This window comes from Danio rerio, chromosome 12 (assembly GCF_049306965.1).
Source record: "Danio rerio strain Tuebingen ecotype United States chromosome 12, GRCz12tu, whole genome shotgun sequence".
NCBI lineage: Eukaryota > Metazoa > Chordata > Actinopteri > Cypriniformes > Danionidae > Danio > Danio rerio.
The window spans coordinates 35,892,501-35,916,419 of record NC_133187.1 but is presented as its reverse complement, the minus strand read 5'-3'; the positions used below and the strand labels follow the sequence as shown (position 1 = coordinate 35,916,419).

The following is a 23,919-nucleotide window of genomic DNA, read 5'->3' as shown; positions in this document are numbered from 1 at the left end:
TGCGTCAGATCCCTTCGATCCTCGACTCAGTATTTTCTGTCCCTGAAGACAGCTCTGCTGGTCGCGTTGATATCGATTAGAGGGTCGGGGACCCGGAGGCATTTTTCGGTCAGTGACTCGTGCCTGTAATTGGGCTGGCTTCTCTCACGTATGAGACCCCGCCCGCGATATGTGCCCAAGGTTCCTACCACTCCGTTTTAATACGAGGTAGTGAGCCTGCAAGCGCTGCCCTCGGAGGAGGCAGACCCAGCCCTTATTTATTGTCCAGTTCGCGTTTTGCGTATTATCCGGACCGCACTCAGAGTTTAGATCATCTGAGCAGCTCTTCGTCTGTTATAGCGGTCGGCAGCAGGGAAGTGCCGTACCGAAATAAGTTCCCACTAGATTGTGGATGCCTTCTTTCACTATCAGAGCCGAGATGAGCCGCGTCCCCCGAGAGCGCGTGCGCACTCCACTCGGAGCTTCGCATCCTCTCGAGCGCGCGCACGCGGCGCCCCTCTAACAGACATCTGTAGAGCTGCGGGCTGGGTGACACCCAACACATTTGCAAGGTTTTACAATCTGCGAGTGGAGCCGGTTTCCTCAAGGGTATTAGGTAACCCTTGGTGATTGAGGAAACAATTCGGTAGGGTGTTGAAACACGCTTGCTGCGCCATTTTCCCTAACACGGAGATACGTGCGCCTTTTTATCTGTCAGTAAAGTTCCCCGTCAGGTGAGCCCTGCAGATTCCTCCGTGGCCCCCAGCACTGACTCAGCGGAGGAGTCACTTGCTGGCCCACTACGTTGTAGGTCTGCCCGCTGGTCAGCCCGCGTTTTGGGTAAAGGTGCCTGCTATGCGTGGTCCCCACTAGGCGATCCCATATGCTTATTCAGCCACGGTTAAGTCCCCCCCCCCTGGGCGGACCCGTGTCTTCCCTCCCCGCTAACCACTCTTTTGCTATGCGTACTCCCCCTTTTTAGGGCTAGTCCATATGTAAATTCTGCCATCTATCCCCCCTTGGGTAACGGATGGCCTCCGCAGCGTCCTCCCTATCGGGATTGCACGCTTCCCAACGTACTGTCGTATTTTCCTAGAATTATCTAGATGCTCACGACTTCCCAAAAAATATATATAAATCCGTAAAACTTCTGTTGAAGTAGGATAAATTAGGGCCAGGGACACGTTGGAGGACCGCGCCCCCCATGATGTGGGTGCGTCACGCTTGCTTGACTATCTCCTCATCGGGGGTGTTGGTAAGGTGCAGTCATTATGGCGCTTTCAATGGGCTCCCAATGCGTGGATTTTACAATCAAATCCACTTATAGTGCTGAAGTTCCCCCCGAAGGGGAACGTTCGAGGTTACTAAAGTAACCCTTCGTTCCCCGAGGAGGGGAACGGAAGCACTATACTCCGTCGCCATAATGACTGTCCCTTAGCTGTTGAAAGTCTCTTCAGCTTAAAAAGGATAGCGTCTGCTGCGCCAGGTGAGCTTATATACTCAGTTGATTGCTTATGCCGCTCACCTGCGCAGGCTTGCGCTGCCAATTCATTCTTAATTGGCCCGTTCAATACTCTTTCAGACGAGTAGCTTCTGAACCGAACCTCCCAATGCGTGGATTTTACAATCAAATCCACTTATAGTGCTTCCGTTCCCCTCCTCGGGGAACGAAGGGTTACTTTAGTAACCTCGAACGTTAGAAACAGAGTTCCTGGTTGTGTTCTATTTCCAGTTATTCTCCCTATGCCCTTTTCCTTTGAACCTTCTGACATTTAAACTTGAAATGATTTTAGTTCAGTTTAATTGATCCTCATATTGACAATTTCACTCAATTTCACCTTCGCAGTGCACTTTGAAAACATTGATGTCATTTTAAACTCAGCCGTGGCTTATGAGGAAAGTTATAGGTAATCTATTATTTAAAAGTGGAATTTACATTAAGTCTTAGAAGCTTGTGAAAAACAAACAATTTAGCATACGTTAATGGTTTTAATTTATAAGAGGTTATTTATTATTAAGAAATGTATCTTTACTGTATATGACATGGGCCTGTTGGTTAAAACATTTCTGCAGTGGTTTAAATGTGTCAAATTGTAAAAGTAGATATTTACAATTAATAAATAAATAAACAAGATTCAACTTAATAATAATAAACATAGCAATAAGTTATTATTATTATTATTAAGTAGAATTTTTCTATATTTATGTTTTATATATGAGATTAGAATACATGTTAGCCAAGTGGTTTTATGTTAAAATAGAATATGGGATATTCTCAATAATATTTGTTAAAGAAACATATATGCCCTATATGTGCCATTTACATACAGTTGAAGTTAGAATTATTAGCCCCCTTTGAATTTATTTTTTATTTTTTTTTTGGTTGTCTTTTTTAAATATTTCCCAAATAATGTTGAACAGAGCAAGGCAATTTTCACAGTATGTCTGATAATATTTTTTTCTCTGGAGAAAGTCTTTGTTTTATTTCGGCTAGAATAAAAGCAGATTAAAATTTTTTAAAAACCATTTTAAGGTCAAAATTATTAGCCCCTTCAAGCTATTTTTGTTTTAATAGTCTACAGAACAAACCATACTTATACAATAACTTGCCTAATTACCCTAACCTGCCTAGTTAACCTAATAAAGCCTTTAAATGTCACTTTAAGCTGTATAGAAGTGTCTTGAACAATTTCTAGTAAAATATTATTTACTGTCATCATGGCAAAGATAAAATAAATCAGTTATTAGAAATGAGTTATTAAAACTATTATGTTTGAAAATGTGTTGAAGAAATCTTCTCTCCATTAAGCAGAAATTGGGGAAAAAAATAAACGGGGGCTAATAATTCTGTGGTGCTAATAATTCTGACTTCAACTGTATATTTCAATTAATATGGAAACAGTGTATGTTTTTACCAAAACTAATACTGGATGTTTATTAAATGTGTGTGCGTGTAAAAGAATATAATTTTTCAAAAAACATAAAAAAATTGTTACTCCAGCCGGTTTAGAGTGTCATAATAAACGTTTTCCGTTATAACTAACGTAGTTCAAACAATGAATCTGCGACAGAGAAACTATGGGTTTTGGGAAACACTCGTAAATACATTGTTCTTTTCCCAAATGATGCATCGTACTATGATAGTTCAGCTGTGAGTTATGTCGTTGTTTGGGAAACGCACCCTTGATGAGTTAAAAGTTCAGAAAAGGAACCAAAAATGTTTCTCACCATTGCATGTGTCTTTAGTGAATCAACTGTAATCATACAAAGCTCCGAGAACACTTGTTTTGTGGCAAAAACTGTAAATATGACTTTGTTTGTCTATATCTTCCCAGACGTCTATATCTTCTCAGAAGGGCCAGACGGAATCTGCGGACATTTTTTGCTATTTCTGCAACAATTACATCTATGGTGATGCATTGTGTCATTACTATTCAGTTCCCAATGTACCTTAGGGTGTTTTCTCACTTGGCAGTCCAAGTGCAATGAAAACTAACTCTGGTTCGATTGTGCTATACTGGCTCTATAGCTCTGTAGTTCTACTTCCATGTAAAATACGAATACAACAAGGACCTAAACAAACCAAAAATAAGCATACGGTCACAAAATGCAACCATAAAATCCTCTGAATGCTCAAGCATGTCTGTTTTTTCTTGACAGTTGATATGTTTCCAAATTAAAATTCAATACAGGTATTATAAACGTGTGTCCTTACACATTTTAAAAGCTATTCACTAGTTAACTGAAAAAGGCCACCATGTTCACACATACAACAAGCGTGTTCAGAACACATCATCCATTCATTCAGCATGTGTTTATCCAGCATATGTTTCACGCAGCGGATGACCTTCCAGCTGCAATCCATCACTGGGAAACACCCATACACTCTCATTCACACACATACACTACAGACAATTTAGAAACTGGAGCACCAGGAGGAAACCAGGTAGAATATGCAAACTCCACATAGAAATGCCAACTGACCCAGCCGAGGCTCGAACCAGCGACCTTCTTGCTGTGAGGTGACAGCGCTACCCACTGCACCACCCAGAACACATCATAAAAGCATTTATTTTTATTTTATATCCTAAGGTAAGCCTTAAAAATCACAGTGTGAACACTAAGTGAACCAAAATGAAAATATAATATTCTTGGTGTGTTACAAGTGTGAGAACACACACACATAACCCAGTTGGAAGAAACTGCGTTAGTTGATGCATAAATAAAGACAATAAATCTTTGTCACTGCTGTTGGTTCATTTTGTGCAATGTGCAGCTGACATGCACATGAAATACCCCAGAATCCTAAAATATCTGTTCCCCTTTCTTGATCTTGCCAGAGGCATTGCCAACACAAATAAATGTTGCATATTGACACTGCTTCTCATTTTAGGTCACCAAATGGCTATGTACACTGTGGAACTGGCTATTTATGGGTGAATACACTGCAAAAAGTGTGATTTCCAGTATATATCTGGACAACTTAGCAAACAGTTTTTCAAGCAGCGACTTGATCTACCCATTTATTAAGACAATTTTAGCCGTGAGAGCAACTTTAGCCTGTTATAGTTTCCTCGTTGGTTTACTAGGCAAATGTAGACAAGACCAACAAGTAAACAATACAGCTTCTCTACCATCTATCAATAACAAATACAGCATATCTGTGTTTGACATCATTAATGAGAAGAATCCATTATCACAAATGTTTAAATTTACAATGCATCATAAAGTCACTTAAAAGATCTCTAAAATCTAATCTGGTAGAGTTTATCGCAAACAATAAAGCATGAAATCATTGTTTACAACTGCTCTTTTAGTATAAGCAGCTAAGTTTAATGTAATAGACAGTTTAGAAGATTTGCATCTCAGTTTACACATCTGTCAAAGCTAAGCTGTCTGTACAAGGCAGATATGGAGGAAATTTGGAGATTGTCAAAAGCATAGACAGTGAGTCCTAAAGATGCTTCATTTAAATCACATAATCTCCATGCTATTTTTTTGTGAATAAAAAAACAACCATTTAGAAAGGATGAAGGAAAATAAGGGTGAATATAGGAGTCAGGAGAATGAATGAGTCAGCGTAAGGTTGTCATGTGTCAGCTTCTCTGCCGCATGTTGGCTGACCTGACAAAGAAAGCTAAAGAAAAGTCGGACAGCTGCAAACGCTCAACTTGCAGGAAATGGGATTTGGGTTTGAGGGCATGACTCTCTTTATATGAGAGAGACCTCTCGCTGGTGTTTAGACAAGGCCTCAGATGAGAGGTGGCATGGAGAAAGTACCGTACCGGAGTCATATGCCTTTTCATCTTTTCATGATGATGAGACAGAATCTCTCCAGGCCTCGTGCTGTAGTTTGTATATTTTACCAAGTCCAAATAGAGGTGGAAAAACTTTCAGAAAACTCCACACTCAGAAAATAAAGTCTTTAGCTGAACTTAATATAGTTGCTGACAGTAGCTTCAAACTTTGGAAATGGGTTTTTTCAACATTTAATTAAACTGTAAACAGTGACTGGATTTGCTTAAATGATAAAATGACACGCCAAACTAATTTAACTGTAACTAATGCTAACAACAGAGCATTCAAGCATGAGAATTATAACTCTTAAACACAAGCTTTCCACAATGGTGATCCAAACACCATCACATAACAAAATTTCTGTCATATTCCAACAAAACAAAGCAATAAAAAAGCACCTCCACTTTTCAAATTCTACTCAAAAAGCATTCAAACAACACTCAGCCTTTACTCACCCCATTACTCCAGTGTAAAGCATGCCGGGAACTGGAAATCCCCTGCTTGGAGAAATGCTATGCTAACAGAAATTGGTGTAGTCACAACAAGGTGGCCATCTTGGAAATGTTTCAGTCACACAATTTTAGCTTGGTCGTGCCCATGCTAATATGTTTATGTTTGGAAATGCGTCTCCTTCGATGCGTTGGGCTTCTATCATTCGGATAAATTTGAATATATATTTTGGAAAACAGTTATACATTTTTAGTCATGTTATTCTCAACTCATAATTTACATTTTCTTTCATTTGTTTTTAAAGTAGTTTATATAACTGCACTGGTTTAAACATGTTCTGAAAATATAGACAGCAATCAGTTCAAACTGGGAGGTTCATCAAGTGCATTAAGACAGATTTATTGTGTTTGAACTAGGGCTAGACGATATGGCAAGTATGCAATCTCTATAATTATTTTCTATTTGGAACGATAACAATATTTTTTCGATATAAGTTGTTAATGCTTCCAGATTTAAAAGAGTACCCCAACAATGACTAAAGCCACAAAAATTAGAGGGTCCAATAAACGGCATAAAATTTTCAGGCGATACATTTTCAGTGGCTGAAAATACATCTCTAATATCACCACATTTCAAAATTCCCATTGTTGCATATTTCTGCTGTGCAATTGGCTCTTAAATCTGTATACAGTAAAAGAAAGTCCAGAGCTTATCATTGTTATTGACATAAATTTTATTGCTGTTCAATATAATATCGTTTATAGGCCCAGCCCTAGTTTAAACTGGTTTTGGCTATTACTATTGATTAGTAAACCCACAGTATTTTGAAGTGTTAAGTTAACTTAATTATTTTTAATGATCAATTTACTTAATAATTTTAGGGTAACAGGTTTACTCATTCCACTAATTGCTTTTTACAGTGTCTGATGGTCTTATTTTTACTTATAGCATTTATAATACCTTGTTTTAGCAGTTAATAAAAATAACCCATTCATGAATCTTTTCTCTCCAGTAATCAGAGCCAAGGTGGTTGGAAAAAAAGAAGTGGATTCTGGGAACGATATTTATGGGAACCCGATCAAGCGGATCCAATATGAGATTAAGCAGATCAAGGTGAGGGACGAAAATGGCAGCTGTTAAAACCTATCCACCATTGGAAATGCCTTTCATTGGATTAAAAGATTTGTTGTCCTCATGCAGATGTTTAAAGGCCCGGACCGCCACATTGACGTGGTCTTCACTGCGCCCTCATCTGCAGTGTGTGGAGTGACCAATTTGGACACAAACGGCAAGAAGGAGTATCTCATCTCAGGTAAAAATTGTGTTTTGGGCAAGTAAATGTACACTGTGAAAAAAATATCTGTAATATTTATCTGTTGTCCATATATTGGGATTGATGTTTTTCATTTATTTATCCTTTTGTATTGCATTATGGGACCTTGATCTTTCCTCCGACAACTTTTGATGTTGACAAGTTTAAAAAAGGTTACTTTTATTGACATGTTTAATAGCTTGAAGTGGGTTGATGTTGGAAATTACTGTACAAAAACCTGGCAATAGACTGCCAGTACTTTTTTAGTTATTTTACAGACCTAATTTTGTTGGCTTGAGAAAGCCAACCTATTGAAATCCTGTTTAAACTTATTATTATTCTTCTGAGACTAAAAATTCGGACTATATCTCTTCCTAGGGCTTTAATGTTATGACCAACAAACTTTGGTCAGACCTTAAGAGTGGTCTGACTTGGCATGGTATATCTTTTCTAACTGATCCGACTTTCGGTTTTTCAAAAACTGTCCCGGAAAACTCCGAAAAGTCCCATCAACTTACCATTGCAACCAACTTTAACACATCATATCTCCAAATGAGAAATACTTATAAACATGTGATATTCCACATCTGAATTTGCTGTCAGGCTGTGTAAAACTAGATATTAAACTTTCTATCTATTCATACTTTATTCATACTTTTTCAAACTAAAAATCGATAAATAATCGATGCAATTCAGAACCATAAATAAATAAGAAAACTATGAATCAAACAGAACCTGTTAATTAACAGACATTTTTACAGTGTAGTCAATCCACAAAACAACACTATTGCTTACAGCCTTCACAGCAAAGAACTTGCCAGTTGGCTCGTGCTCCACTCGAGGCCATCCATTTTCAGACAGGACAGAAGTTTACAAACTGTGAGTTGATGATGTGCAACGTGCTGAATTTAAAGCTGGATTTCAGCTCCTCTCCTCTTTTTCTAATGAACTTGCTGAGCAGGCAACTCCGAAGGGAAAAAACACAGAATATAAAAGAACGACAAAAGATGAACACAGAAACTTCTGGTTTCCCCATCTTAGCCCATTCCAGCAGAGCCCAAATTACAGAGTTGACAAGGCAGAGGTCTGTGGAGGGTAGCAATTGCCTTTAAAGCCCAAGTTTTCGAGGAGGAGGGGAGGTAAAATAATGAGAGAGCTGATCCTGTAGTGTGGAGTAACTGCTGAGGTTGTGTTTTCAGGGCACACGTCGACTTCTCCACACTGAGCACAAACTGCACAAGTTTCAAATTGTAACCAGAGCTAAAATAGCTTGTTTATGTCATTGTATTTGTACATTCCCTCCCATTCTGTGAACTTTGTGGTTGGCTATACTTCAACAAAAACCTTTTTGTGTGTAGTGTTTTTCACCAAATTCTGTCGCTGACTCTGTGATGACCTCCGTAATGTGGTTCAGTCATAATAAAGAACAGTAGATGACTAACAGAAGGGTACAGTTTATTCTAGAACAAAGCGGCGTTTGGTAAACGTGGCGACATGTTATTGTATTCTGCTGTGCTGTTGTTTTGTCTGCTGAGTCTTGATGTGCCCATGACTATCAGATGTTGACAGACTGTTCAGTTTGTTTTGTCTGCACACTGTGTGTTTTCAGGCAAGGCGGAGGCCAACGGTAAGATGCACGTGACTCTGTGTGATCTCATCATGCCCTGGGAATCCATGAGTGCCACCCAGAAGAAGAGCCTTAGTCAGCGCTATCAGATGGGGTGTGACTGCAAGGTGAGGATATTAAACTTTGGAGGGACATATAATAATTATCACTGTAAAACATACTGTCAACAAGTGAGCAAAATTCAGAGTTTGAACAGTTGGCTCTGTTTCATTTTATTTGAACTGGTCATGACCTGAGGTACGCAAAATGGGATTTTGAATTAGAATGACAGGCAAATTAATCTTTCTGTCTATTTATTCACCCCCCTTTATATCCATCTGTCCATCCAATTAAATATCAAGTGCCAGATCATCCATCCATCCCATTCAGTTATATTGATCCATCCGATTATAAGTCCATCCATTCATCCAGTTATATATCATATGCTTGTCCATCCATCCATCCATCCAGTTATCTTTCCATCCAACCCTAAATGTATTATTGCCTGTGTCTGTCTGTCTATGCAACCATTATTCACCCATTCATCCGATTATCTATCCATCTGATTATCAGTGTACCAATTCATCCATCTATCCAGTTGTCTTGTTCATCCATTACTCCAATTATTAGTCAAACTGTCTGTCTGTCTGTCTCATTCATCCATCGAAGTACCAGTCTATCCATCCATCCCATCCATTATCCATATATCTATTTGTCTATATATCTATTGGTCCATCTATCTATACATCAGTCCATCCAAACATTCAACTATTTATCCATCCAATCACCCATCTATCCAATTATCTGTAAGTCCACCCAACAAACCAAGAGTTTATCCATCATCTACCGACCCATTTACCTGGTTATCTGTCTATCAATAGGTACATCCATCTGTACATCAATCCATCCAAACATTCGATTACTTATCCATCCAATCACCAATAAATCCAATTATCTGTAAGTCCATCATCCACCTACCCATTTATCTGGTTATCTATTGGTTCATGCATCTGTACATCAATCCATCCAAACATTCGACTATTTATCTATCCAATCACCCATCCATCCAATTATCTGTAAGTCCACCCAACTTTCCAAGACTTTGTCCAGCATCCACCCACCCATCTATCTGCTTATTTATCTATATATCTATTGGTCCATCTATCTGTACATCAATCCATCCAAACATTAGATTGTTTATCTATCCAGTTACCCATCTATCTAATCATCTGTAAGTCTATCCAACTATCCAAGAGTTTATCCATCATCCACCCACCCATCTATCAGGTTATCTATATATCGATAGTTCCATTCATGTGTACATCAATCCATCTAACATTCAAGTATTTATCCGTCCAATCATCCATCTACCAGTCCATCCAACTATCCAGGAGTTTATCCATCAATCTGTTCAACCACATTAGGGCTAAAATCCTTTAACCTCCAAAGCTGATTATATTTAAGTAAAATTAAAAAGGTTTAGATGGAGTTAGTGCAAGAATAGCTTGTGAGGATCATACTAGGATCATACTTTCGCGAACGCTCACGCTCAATCTGCCCAGTTGGTGGAATGAACTCCCTAACTGCATCAGAACAGCAGAGTCACTCGCTTCTTTCAAGAAACGACTAAAAACTCAACTATTTAGTCTCCACTTCACTTCCTAATCTGCAATTGCCTCTTTAAATATCACACTAACTGTACAAAAAAAAATAATAATAAATTACTAATACTACTAATACTTCCCCTTCTTAGACTTTACAGACCTGAAACTTGCCTATAGCACTTATTCATTGTTGCTCTTAGTTGTGTAAATTGCTTCCTTGTCCTCATTTGTAAGTCGCTTTGGATAAAAGCGTCTGCTAAATGACTAAATGTAAATGTACTATGCATAAATATGACACCTCAAATCTTTCTGCATTTTTAGATGTCAACACACACTACTTGCACTTTACCCAAGTAGTATTTACCTTGTTATAATATATGTAGCATTTGCACATTTCATTTAGCCAACCTCACGTGATGCTTTAAAACAAAAAACAGACCCAGTATCACACCCAGTTTACAAACATTGTTTTTGCTTAACCCAGATCACACGCTGTGCGACCTTCCCATGCGAGATCAGCGCCCCAGAGGAGTGTCTGTGGACAGATTGGGTGACGGAGAAGATAATTCATGGGCGCCAGTCTGACCACTACGCCTGCATCAAGAGAGGAGACGGCTCCTGCGCCTGGTACCGCGGAGTCGCGCCTCCCAAAAAAGAGTTTCTGGATGTGGAAGACCCTTAAAACATCTCTCTCTCCCTTCTCCACATCACCCGATCTGAGATTCTTACAAAAATCATAGATGAGGTGTAACATAATATCGGCATAAAGACAAAACTCTACCAAATTGAAACAGGCTAGATTTAGTGTACAGTCTTCTTTAGATATCGCAACATGAGACAGAATGAAGCGAATGTAACAACCCCACCCAAGGCTGGCTCTCCATCGGGTGTGGGACAATCCTTTAAAACGAGAGCACTTTCTGCCCCCCAAAACAGCGCTTAGATTTCTCTCTGCACAAAGGATCTCTTTACAATCTCCCAAAACTGCAGTCGCTCAGCTCATTTGGTATTTTCAATTTCTGGTAATCCAGTTCAAACCCACATGGGGTGGTAGTGAAAGTATTACTTTTGAAGGTAGCGTAATTTCCCCAAAGCCATGCCAATTGGTCCACTCAGATAAATGGTGAGGCAGGACTTCCCAGATAGTTCAAAGATGTGCGGGGACCTGGAAAGAACTGGGGTTTAGGGAAAAGCAAATTAAAGACCAAAGTTAATGTCGCTAGTCAGGAATTTGTGACGGAAACAAAATTGTGCTGCTGACCAAATTTCAGAACTGTTGTATATGAAGCTGTTCTTCATTTCACCTCCACTGCTTTTCACAACACATCCTTCGTGTATACCCCCTGAAAAAATTAAGGATTCATAATCTGACAGCAGTTTCTAGTGTTAGCAATATACAACAAATTCAACGTTTTTACGTACATTTATAAATAAACCATCCCTAATTTGTTTTGTCAATATGTCTGTATATATACTTAGTCTCGAACGCCCACAATTTGTGCATTTATTCCTCCGTTAATAGTTCAGTGATACTATTTGCACTTTTTAAAGACAAAACCAAGAGGACTGTCTCCTCTTTTCTTTTCTTTTTTTTTTTTTGTAACTCATTTTAATTTGTTCTTGTTTTACTTTACGACTTACAATTATCTAAGTTCCTTTTTTATCTTCTGTATTGTGTCATTTACGTACCGAGGAGGTACCCGAGACTTTAGTTGCCATGGTAATGGGAAGACCCTTGGTTTTTCCCCTGTAGTAAAACAAGGCTGATTGGATTGGCATGCAAAAGCACAGGCCTCTAAGCATGCGCTGAGGAAGAGGAAACAAAGAGCGATGTTCCTTCCTCCTGTGCTGTCAATAAACTCAGGAGTTTATTGGCGGCTTGAGAGGAAGGCATGGAGTTGGATTGTTGCAGCTGTCCTCTGATTGGGCATTGCCAAGTCATGTGATTGACTGAGGGCGAGGCGTTTGAATACTAGTTGCTAGGCGCTTCGCCAGAGTGAACCATGTGGTTATAGTGATTGAGAGACAGGGAGTGAAAAGCGCTGTTGAACTGACGAAAGCAACAATAAAAGTGTTGATCGATTTAATGCGTCGCTATCATTGTATAAACTCAACACCGAGATCATTTGTATTGACAAAGGGAGCATTCTTAAAGGGACAGTCCACCCATTAATGTTAATTCTATCATAACTTACTAACCTTTCACTTATTCCAAAACTGTTCGAGTTTCTTTCTTCTCTTGACCCCAGAAGAAGGTATTTTAACAACATTTTGGAAACTCTACAGTATTTTGGAAGCACTTAAGGGTCAGTAAATATGTTTGGGTGAACAATCCCTTTAATAAGTAATTGTTCAATTCACACCTTTCCGTTTTGGCTGTCAGTGTTCCAGCATTAACGTACAACGCTTTTTTGTGTGTGATTTAAATTAAGATTTTTGATTCAGTATCCTCACTTCTCTTCTTCACACCAGAAGCATTGTCATAAACAAGCTTGGACGAATAGGCTATATAAAGGTTAATGTTTAATATGCATCGAGCTATAACTACTTAAATGGCTTTGTATTAATTGTTATTGAACTCTAATGGCGTAAGTTAATTGATTTTGTTTTTCACGTTTATACTTTTTAAAATGCGTTATTACCTTTGATTTATATGATCATTGTGTTATTTTTTACCAGTCTTTTGTCTTTCTCTTTCATGATTTGCTGAAAAAGAGCAGGAATGTGAGACCTAGTGTCTGAACCACATGACAAAAGCTGTGGTAGAAGAAGCAGACTATGCATGTCTTTGATGCTTTGTGTAATTCTCATGTCGACGTTCACTTGACGGATAAATATACAGTATTACCAAATAAAAAAATATTAAACTACATCAGCTGGTCCCATTAATGCTTTTAAGTCTGCGCATATTTATTTATGAGTCATTTTGGTGGTCACATTACATTTATAAAAGTCACTTTATTTTCAATGAATAATTATTCGGTCCAAATGTATGCTTCAAAGGTTTAAGAAGATTTTGTGAAAACTTCAAATGCGTGAAATAATGTTCAGTCTAACAGATGTATAAATAAAACTAAATATTTATTCTGACCTATATTATTACACAGTTGAAGTCTCCTGCGTAAAATTGGTAGTTTTTAGAAAAAAATCCCTAAGTGCCGTTTAGCCGAGAGATACTTTTCAACACATTTCTAAACATAATAGTTGTAATAACTAATTTCTAATAACTCATTTCTTTTGTCTTTGTCATGGCGGCAGAACATATTATTTTAGGTCATATTTTGGAAGATACTAGTATTCAGTGTGAATTGCAAGTGCAAGACTTTACGAGAAGAAGAACTATTATAGAAAATATTGTGAAAATGGCCTTGGTCTGTTCAAATTCACTGAAATTAATAATGAATGAAAGTTTAACATGAGGACTAATAATTTGGGCTTCAATTCATCCATTCATTCAGCTTAGTCCCTTATTTATTAGGGGTCACCACAGCAGAATGAACCACCTGGACTTCAATTGTATATACATAAAACCAAGAGAACATGCTACATTTTATTTTTTAAATATAATATAACAATACATTTTACAAATATATTATTCAAAATGTTGAAAAATCCAGTGGTTTAAAGGATAGCGACCAAGTATAATACTTGTAAATACGCCTGACAATTATTTGAGCTATTTAATGAACTAGTGTAACACTGAATGACATTTTATTGGCTGTAAATCATGTTCAGTAAATCAAGGCAAAGGTTGAACCATTGAACCCAATATATTAAATTACTTGTATTATAAATTCATATATACAAATATTTTTTTATGTTGCATTAATAAGTGTAACCAAGCAAATACAATATATAATAGAGCTGCACAAATCATCAATATCGCAATGTGTGTGTCCGCAATAATCCCATCTCAATATATGCAATGTTGAGTTAGGATTATAGACGATCAGGTACCACCGGTCAAAACACAAGAGACTTGAAGAGATCCTGCAGAATTTAAGCATAATAGAGTGAAAGTTACTCATTTGCATGTTTTTTAAGGCCTGTGACAATGTAAGCATTTTAAGAGAGTTCAAAGCATTTCAATTGAGCACAAATAAGTTTAATAAAGATTTATTTTATCAAACCATTTTTATGATGAAGAATATGCATTATTAATTTGATTATTCAGTTTCTGTAACTGAATACTGTTAGAATCTCCACAGAAAACCATAAATCACTGTTTATTTTACTTTAATATTTGCCCCACTGTTTATTTATTACAATTTTGTTTATTAAATGTATTATTAAATCAAATACAAATATATTTATATTTCACTCCCCTATAAAATCAACCCAATCAATCTAAAGTCTTTGCAAAAAGAGTTAAGTCATTATATATATATATAAATATATAAATATATATAAAATATATATATATATAAAAAAAATAATATATATATATATATATATATATATATATATAAATAAATATATATATATAAATAAATATATATATATATATAAATATATATATATATATATATATATATATATATAATATATATATATATATATATATATATATATATATATATATATATATATATATATATATATATATAAATATATATTATTATAATATATATATAAAGAAAAAAAATTTCAATACTATGCAGCCCTATTGTACGTAGTATGTAGCAAATGAAATAGCTTAATTGTAAAATATAATATAATATATATATATATAATATTTAATACTGACCTCCTCTCGTGGCCTTTTACAGTATATATCATAATACTGACCTCCTTTCGTGGCCTTTTACAGTATATATCATAATACTGACCTCCTCTTGTGGCCTTTTACAGTATATATCATAATACTGACCTCCTCTTGTGGCCTTTTACAGTATATATCATAGAGCATCTGAAAGAAGTTTTTCATATTTACATTTTTAAAAACTCGAATGATCAGACACTGCCCTCATGTGGCAGGAATGAAGAGCGAATTCAGGCGACGATAAATTAAACACAAGGTCCACTTTGGTTGAACTCTCACGAGTTCAGGGGTTTATTTCGACAGCTGTCTGTTCATTTCATCATCTCATAATGATGAAAACAAGTACAGAACTCAGATAGTTCACAGTGAGGTCAGACTACGAGCGCATCAATCTTTGCTTTCCTTTTTTTAAATGTAAATGCAAGGCACACAACATCCACAAAACACTCTTTAAACCTGAACCTTAAATGGAGCATTCATCCAAAAGTGAAGGTTTCCTCACCATTCACACCTTCAAGTGGTTACAAACTTCTGTGTTGAACACAAAAGAAGATACTTTGAAGAATGTTGGAAACCAGTAAAAAAATAAGGAAGTCAACACCTACCAGTTTCCAACATTCTTTGAAATATCCTGTATATCTATAAAAAAATATCTATAACAATTGAAGGGATGATGACAGAATTTACATTTTTGGATGATGTGTCCCTTTAAAGACTCACAATTTTATGCTTGTAACTGGTATTTCAAACATAAACATGATATATATTTCACGACAAGTTTCTGTCAGTTTAAGAACATGTTAAAACCGATGGCTTTAGAAGGCATTAAAGCATCAGACCTTAAAAATGACAGCTTTCTGAGAGATGTATGTGGTAATGAAGATGGAGTTTGGCATCAGAGGGAAATATCTTTCAAACTTCACAATCTGCTTGCAATTATTCAGGGTAAATCATACATGACAGGAGGACTAAATCAGGTTCAAGCAATCTCCAGAAATTTTCTGTAAAACTTATCTATCAAATCAAACTGATTCTCGGCAGCATTTAGGGCCAATTGTAAAACAACTCTTCATATATTAGGCTTTACTGCAGCAAATCTCTCTGGGTCGTAAAGCAAAATGTCAAACCAAAACGCTTCTTTTTAACAACCTTATCAACAAAAATGTGTGTGTGTGTGTGTGTGTCCAGCGCTCACAGGCCCTTGTTGAAGTAAACGTGACTGATTTGCTCCCCGTACTGAGAGATGATGGATTCTCTAAGCTCCGGCTCCAGTTTTGACACAGCCATCGAACTAAAAATCAATAAACAAATAACAGATTAGTTTACTTCAGTGCAGAGTCCACAATATTTTGCACAACTTGTTTTCTTTTTTTTTTGCAGCTGCAGTAACTAGAGAAAAATATAAGCTAATCAAGCTAGGAATGTGATGAGGATGCGAAACAAAAAGACTTAGTAATTCATTTATTTATTAGGAGTGCGTTTTAATTTAAGTATTTTTGAAATGAATGAATGAAATTATCAAATGTAAAATTAACAACAAACTTTTAATATGTTGATGCTATAAAGTTAAAAGTTAAACTTTTTAAAGAAGCTGAAAACTCAGCAACTGATTTACATGTTAAAATAATAATTAAAAATAAATAAATTGAACAATTTAAGTTTTTATTGATGCAAAAATCTAAGAACATATACTTCCTAAGCTAGGAAAATAATGAGTATGTACAATAAAATGAAAAAATTAAATAGATGCATTATTGATAATTTTATTCAGTAGGAGAAGAGCACATTTTTATCAGAAATACTTTTAAAATTAAAGAATTAAATTTAACATTAATTATATAAAATTGAAATAAGATTTTAAAATATGTTTCCACTAGTAGGAGTGAACCCATTAGTAATCCGTTTATTCAGTAGGTGAACATTTTCATCAGAAATACTTTTAAAATTAAAGAATTAAATTTAACATTAATTATATAAAATTGAAATAAGATTTTAAAATATGTTTCCACTAGTAGGAGTGAACCCATTAGTAATCCGTTTATTCAGTAGGTGAACATTTTCATTAGAAATACTTTTAAAATGAAATACGTATAAAATTAAAATAAGTTTTAAAAATATGTTTCCACTATATAATTATCAGTAGGCAGTGCTTCCCATGGGTTTGAAATATATTTACTGTGGTAGCCGGACTGAAACTAACCTTTTACTCACGGAACATAAAAGTTGCTTTATTGGCGTGGCATTTTGTACAGGATTGCCAAAGCATTTTAGATATGTATAAAGTATGTAATATATATTAAAATCATCAAATTAATAAAATATATAGCAAAATGAGAAATATATGACAGTAAAAAGGAATAAAAATAGTGCTAAAATTATAATAATTGCAAGAATAAAAAGTATAGATTATGTACATAAGGCAAATGAGTTGATTAACCCTTTCTAATGGTGTACAAATATTTTGCAGCCAGTAAATATGTCATTTTGTGGTCTCTAAGTATATAGAGTCGTTTATCAAAGAATTAGGCTATTTATTTAATGTTTCTCTCGCACAGTCAACTGTGAATCCAAGCAAAAATAGACTTAAATAAAAAGGTAATGCAAAAACGCATATGATTAACGACATCTTTAGAAAGCGAAAGTGGAATTCCAGACATTTTAAGACATTTAGAAACCTCAGCCGGACATATATTTAAGTGCCCAAAAGACACATCTCTGTAAGTCTGCAGAGCATGAGAATCTGTGGGAGTGTTGACAGGTCTAAATGTGTAGGGCAAGAGAAGAATTTCCAGTAGTTAATCGATCGCAAATGATCACCAAATATACTTGGGCAGCCGTTAATATACCTGGCGGGCCTGCCCAAGTAAAGTATATGTGTGGGAAGCACTGGTAGGAGTGAACCTATTATTAATAATTGTATTCGGTAGAAGTACATTTTATTATAAATACTTATTAAATTAAACAATAAAATTACTTGATATAAAATTAAATTTTTAAAACAGTATTTTTTCACTATAAAACGAAGCAATTTTGCTAACTGAGTTACCATGTTATTTGACAAAATGAAAATAATTCAATCATTCATTCATTTTCTTGTCGGCTTAGTCTCTTTATTAATCCGGGGTCGCCACAGCGTAATGAACCGGCAACTTATCCAGCTAGTTTTTACGCAGCGGATGCCCTTCCAGCCGCAACCCATCTCTGGGAAACATCCACACTCACACTCATACACTACGGACAATTTAGCCTACCCAATTCACCTGTACCACATGTCTTTGGACTGTGGGGGAAACCGGAGCACCCGGAGGAAACCCACGCGAAGGCAGGGAGAACATGTAAACTCCACACAGAAACGCCAACTGAGCCGAGGTTCAAACCAGCAACCTTCTTGCTATGAGGCGACAGCACTACCTACTGCGCCACTGCCTCACCAAAATGAAAATAATAATTATTATTAAATTAAAAGTTTATTTAGGATTAAGTCCTCAATTATTTTATCGCTACATAACTATGAGCTCTTTTTGAATTTAATTAAATGTTAATTGTCAAAGTGAAAATAATGAACATGTCAAATAAAACACTTTTTTAAACACTAAACCCCAACATTTCTGGAGGTTTATTGCACTTACAGCGGGGAAAATACGTTTTGAACACGTCATGTTTTTTCTGTGAATAATATTTCTAAAGGAGCTGTTGACATGGAATTAAACCAGGGTTTGGTAAAAACTCAAACAATACAAACATAAAAACAACAAAAGAAATCTGAAAAATAAGTTATGTGTAACAGCAATGGAATGACACAAGGAGAACTGAACTACTGAAATAGATTTAATGCTTTATATAAGAGTTTTTTTTAACGATTGCAGCTTAAAGACGCCTCTAATATGGAGAATGAAGTCATATGCATTGCTTATGTGTGATTTATTTTTCACAGACTTCAACAGAATGCAAAAATCTTGATGGTTCTTTGAGTCTTGTCTATCAAATTTGATATTTATTTTGTATTTTATATTGGATTCAAGTCAGGTGATTTGCTGGGCCATTCTACAGCTTAATTTTCTTTCTCTGAAAGCATTCGAGTTTCTTTGGGTGTGTTATGGATCATTGAATTGCTTCATCATACTGATAATGTAGATGTTGTACTTAAACAGCGAATTTTAATTTACACTGACAAAGGCCAGATGGTTGCTGAATAACTTTCAGCTGAATAAGATTTCAGCAGCTGTCTGGCCTTTCACTGCCTTTCTACACCTCCCTTTCTTCATGTGTTCAATACTTTTCTCAGCGTCATTTCACTTGATTATGCATAACTTAATTTGTAAACTAAGTCATATTGTTTTCTTTGCATATATGGATTTATTTGGTTGCATTCATCTGGTGAAAAATTCATGTCAACAGCACCTTTAGGAATATGTTTTCTAAGAAAAATTATGACATGTTTAATACTTATTTCCCTGCTGTATATTTGATGACACTACTGCATTAAAACCCCCTATATAATCTGTACAGTATATGCAAATGTTACCATCTCTGAGGAAACAGTGAACACGCCGCAGGAACCATGAAGATCAAACTGTGAAGCAGAGATAGACAGAAGTTTCCTCTACTGAAACATATTTGACATATTAATTATTGCTATTTTTATAAAGCGAAGCAAAATCACTTACAACACACCGACCATCATGACTTGCAGCGGCCCATGAAGAAATGTGATTTTCTGCAACAGAAGGAAAAAGGGAATGAGATAAGATTAGATTTACAAACACAATTAGTGCATATAACACACATCTGATCATTAGCCAACATCAAGAAGCATTATAAAATAAATGTTTATGCCCCCCTGATAATAACTAGATGTTACAAGAAAGTGAATTCATACTAGAAACCCTTGCAAATCATAAAGCAGTTCTTCTATCCTTTCTCCGTTGGTTCCAATGGGTGCTTCTTAAACACAAGAGAGCTTCAGACTGACCTGCATGAATCTGTGTTTCTCCAGCCTCTGCATAATAATGGGGAGAATGACTGGAAAGAGGACAGAAAGGCTCAGGATTCAGCGGTTTTATTTCTGCACTGAGATCTGATGGTTAAACACTGGTCAAACTCTGCACTCACTCATGCCCGGCGCTGCCATGGTAACGCGAGAGATCACCACCTGTGTGATGCCCTTCACAGCTGCTTTCTGTCATAAACACACACACACACACACACACACACACACACACACACACAGTTTATATACTAAATGCTTTAATTGAATGTTGCAATTTTCATATTTGGTTGTTTTTTCTACATCTAGAGTTCTCATTATTCAAGTATCATTAAAGGTACTTTGAATAAAAGCATTACTGGATAAAATGTCATCACTAAAAGATTCATCACATTCAGATCTCTTTGACACTGGTACAGTATTCAAGTCCATCTGACCCAGAACAGAATAGTTTTTAGTAAGGAAACAGAATATTTTTTGGGTTGTTTTTTCAGGTCATATTGGAGGTGGTACATTTGAAGCAAAAAAATAAATTATAATATATATATATATATATATATATATATATATATATATATATATATATATATATATATATATATATATATATATATATATATATATATATATATATACATACATACACACATATACACACATATATATATATATATATATATATATATATATATATATATATATATATATATATATATATATATATATATATATATATATATATATACATACATATATATATACATACAAACTTGCAAATAACACCGCTTTTCTCCGGTCTACCTCCGAAAGCAGCACCTCCAATTCACATTCTGTTCAAACTTTCTCTTTTTGCTTGATTTTGCCATTGCTTTTTCGTTGGGTTTTGTGTTCGTGCATGTTTCGCTCAGTTTCACGTTCATTCGGATGTACAAAAGAATATGCGTGAGATTCTGCATACGCAGTGTTTCATACATCTGAATTTTTTTACAGTACGCACTGTAAATGTGCGTACGCAATGTTTTAGTAAGATTTCCACGCAAGTCTTCGTACATGAGGCCCCAGAAGTTCAACTTTTTGTGCGATGGTTAGCATCTTCCTCTGCCTTTTGGGTGCTATTGCAGGTGCCTTTGACAGTGCAGAACATTTCATCGAAATTGTGGGGAGAAAACTTGCAAAAATACAGTACAGCACTTCAGAGTCACATTGCTAGCAATCAAAGATTTATGTAAATTTGGCAAGTTGAACGCATTTTGTACTGTAAAAGAAGATTGATTGGCCTACAGCTAGTCAGGACGCAGAACACAATGTGCTGTAGAAAAACAGCATGTCAAATTGCACTAAAAAAATCTGCAAAACTGCGAGGCCACGAAACGTGAACTGCGTTATAGCGAGGGACCACTGTTTTCCCTATAACTTTAACTGGATTTACAATTATTAGGCCCTTAATAAATATACATTTTTTTTGGCTACAGAACAAGGCAATGACTTGCCTAAATAACCAAACTTGCCTAGTGAAACTAATGAACTTAGTTAAGCATTTTAATTGCACTTTAAGCTGAATACTAGTATTTTGCAAATAACTACACACACACACAGTATTCTTTTGTATTGTGAAATATATACAGCTTCTTCTTTACAATCAAAATAAAGCATGGATAAGTTACATATGATATCTATTGCAAGGGTAAATGTAAACCTGCTAATGTAATAGCTGAAATGTAAATGTCTCCTACCCTTGAGTGGCCCAGTTTATTTCCATCTTCATCTGTCACAGCAATGCCATGCAAAATCTCCCTGCATAGAACAGAATCAGTTTGAATATGCCAATATCTGAACCTGCAAAACTGACAGGAAAAAAGCTGGTAAAAAACAGGAGTCTCACTGCTGTCTCATCATTGGGATGTTCACACAGTTTGCAGCAGCGACAGCAGCGAATGGCACCCAGCGAGCCACCAGTGGAGGAGCTTTCTGAAGACACAGAGAAGAACAGATGATAATAAACAAAACACGGCAAATGTAGATCCAGAGTCACCACAGAAAACAGTGGAAAAAAAGTTTTTTATTTTTTTTATTTTTCTGTTATTTTATTGTAATGAAGTAAATGATTACCATAACTGACAATTAAAGTAAAATATTTAGGTATGCATGTAATTTATTAAATATGTATTTTATTTTATTACACAAAAGTATATAACATTAAAGTAAATACTTAACATTCATTTATTCATTTTCTTTTCGGCTAAGTCCCTTTATTAACCTTGGGTCGCCACAGCGGAATGAACCGTCAACTTATCCAGCTTATGTCTTACGGAGCGGATGCCCTTCCAGCTGCAACCCATCTATGGGAAACACCCATACACACTTATTCACACACATACACTACGGACAATTTAGCTTACCCAATTCACCTATGCCGCATGTTTTTGAACTGTGGGGTAAACCAGAGCACCCGGAGGAAACTCAGTGGGAATGTGGGGAGAACATGCTAACTCCACACGAAAATGCCAAATGGCCCAGCTGGGGCTCGAACCAGCGACATTCTTGCAGTGAGGCAACAGCACTACTTACTGCACCACCGCGTCGCCAAATATTTCACATTTTACACATTTTTTGTTCATTACAATATATTATAAATTTAAATAAGTTTAAATTATTCATATATATATATATATATATATATATATATATATATATATATATATATATATATATATATATATATATCTCATTACTACATTAAACACTTGGCGGAGTTGGCGCAATACAATTTATTTATATACGCTACGGAAAGTTACCCAATTCACCTGTACCGCATGTCTTTGGACTGTGGGGGAAACCGGAGTACCCGGAGGAAACCCACACGAACGCAAGGAGAACATGCATACTCCCCACAGAAACTGTGGGGAAACTCCCCAACTGACCCAGCCAAGGCACGAACCAGCGACCTTCTTGCTGTAAAGCAACAGCATTACCTACTGCGCCACTGCTTCGCCCTTTTCTATGACATATATATATATATATATATATATATATATATATATATATATATATATATATATATATATATATATATATATATATATATATATATATATATATATATATATTGCGATATGTATGCAATTTCAACAGATGACTTAAATAGCTCTATTAGGAAATAAACTATTCATTTAGATTGATTGGAGTGATTTTGTAATCCTGTAAAAAAAAAAAAAATAGTGCAACAAAAAAGTTGAATAAACAGTGCTTCATGGTGATACGGAGTCAAACAGTATACAGGTACAGAAATTCAATAATGAAATGTAAAATAACACTTCATAGTCTTCACTGTATTAATGATTCAGCAAAATTATTCTGTTAAGTTACAAATGTACTCTTTTGTGCACATGCATGCTATTTATTTCTCTGTTGTGCTGATCAACTATAATCCCATGACAACATTGCATATTCTGCAATGTGACTATCGCAGGGACACACATTTCAATATCGATGCTGAATCCATATATTGTGCAGCCCTACTATATAATATCTATTTATTTATTAAATACATATTGTTAGCTTTTCCTTTGATAAGTATAAACTATATGCTTAATGCTTATTTATTTACTATAACATAAGTACATAAATACTGAAGTAAATATATAACATGTTATTGTTATAAATCTAATGCTTTTGTTAGTTAAAATAGATCAAATATAAAATAAATTCTAATTAAATTAAATTTTGAATCATAACTAGTATTATTTTTTACATTAAATAATTTATAACATCTTAATCATTACTTAAATATTTGACTTATTAGAGACTTTTATTTATCACAATTCCATTAATATATATTCTAAATACAATTTATTGAAATTCTTGTATATTAGTTAGCTTCATCTGAATACACAGAAGGTTAGATTAAGCTATAGATTAAAA

General features: G+C 35.5%; 3 protein-coding genes across 7 annotated transcripts in view; 1 reads left to right on the top strand and 2 right to left on the bottom strand.

Annotated features, from left to right (window-relative positions):
* The window catches only part of cyth1b (cytohesin 1b), a 195,023-nt gene extending 189,121 nt beyond the window's left edge, over nucleotides 1-5,902 (bottom strand). The window contains exon 1 of the mRNA XM_073917424.1: nucleotides 5,733-5,902. The gene's annotated coding sequence lies outside the window, so the exon portion shown is untranslated. The remainder of the gene's footprint in view (nucleotides 1-5,732) is intronic.
* The window catches only part of timp2a (TIMP metallopeptidase inhibitor 2a), a 44,378-nt gene extending 31,257 nt beyond the window's left edge, over nucleotides 1-13,121 (top strand). The window contains 4 exon segments of the mRNA NM_182874.1: nucleotides 6,740-6,840; nucleotides 6,928-7,039; nucleotides 8,649-8,773; nucleotides 10,734-13,121. Coding sequence (NP_878294.1) covers nucleotides 6,740-6,840; nucleotides 6,928-7,039; nucleotides 8,649-8,773; nucleotides 10,734-10,931 — 536 coding nt within the window. The 3' untranslated portion in view covers nucleotides 10,932-13,121.
* A 2,149-nt stretch (nucleotides 13,122-15,270) lies between these two features.
* The window catches only part of sfxn2 (sideroflexin 2), a 48,210-nt gene continuing 39,561 nt past the window's right edge, over nucleotides 15,271-23,919 (bottom strand). For 4 of the 5 annotated variants that reach the window (XM_073917441.1, XM_021480030.2, XM_073917442.1 and 1 more), the window contains 7 exons: nucleotides 21,881-21,966; nucleotides 21,732-21,792; nucleotides 20,124-20,190; nucleotides 19,984-20,033; nucleotides 19,679-19,728; nucleotides 19,537-19,584; nucleotides 15,271-16,302 (listed from right to left, as the gene is read on the bottom strand). In XM_073917441.1, coding sequence (XP_073773542.1) covers nucleotides 16,203-16,302; nucleotides 19,537-19,584; nucleotides 19,679-19,728; nucleotides 19,984-20,033; nucleotides 20,124-20,190; nucleotides 21,732-21,792; nucleotides 21,881-21,966 — 462 coding nt within the window. In that variant the 3' untranslated portion in view covers nucleotides 15,271-16,202. The remainder of the gene's footprint in view (nucleotides 16,303-19,536; nucleotides 19,585-19,678; nucleotides 19,729-19,983; nucleotides 20,034-20,123; nucleotides 20,191-21,731; nucleotides 21,793-21,880; nucleotides 21,967-23,919) is intronic. The other variant, NM_212730.1, reaches the window with a different exon arrangement.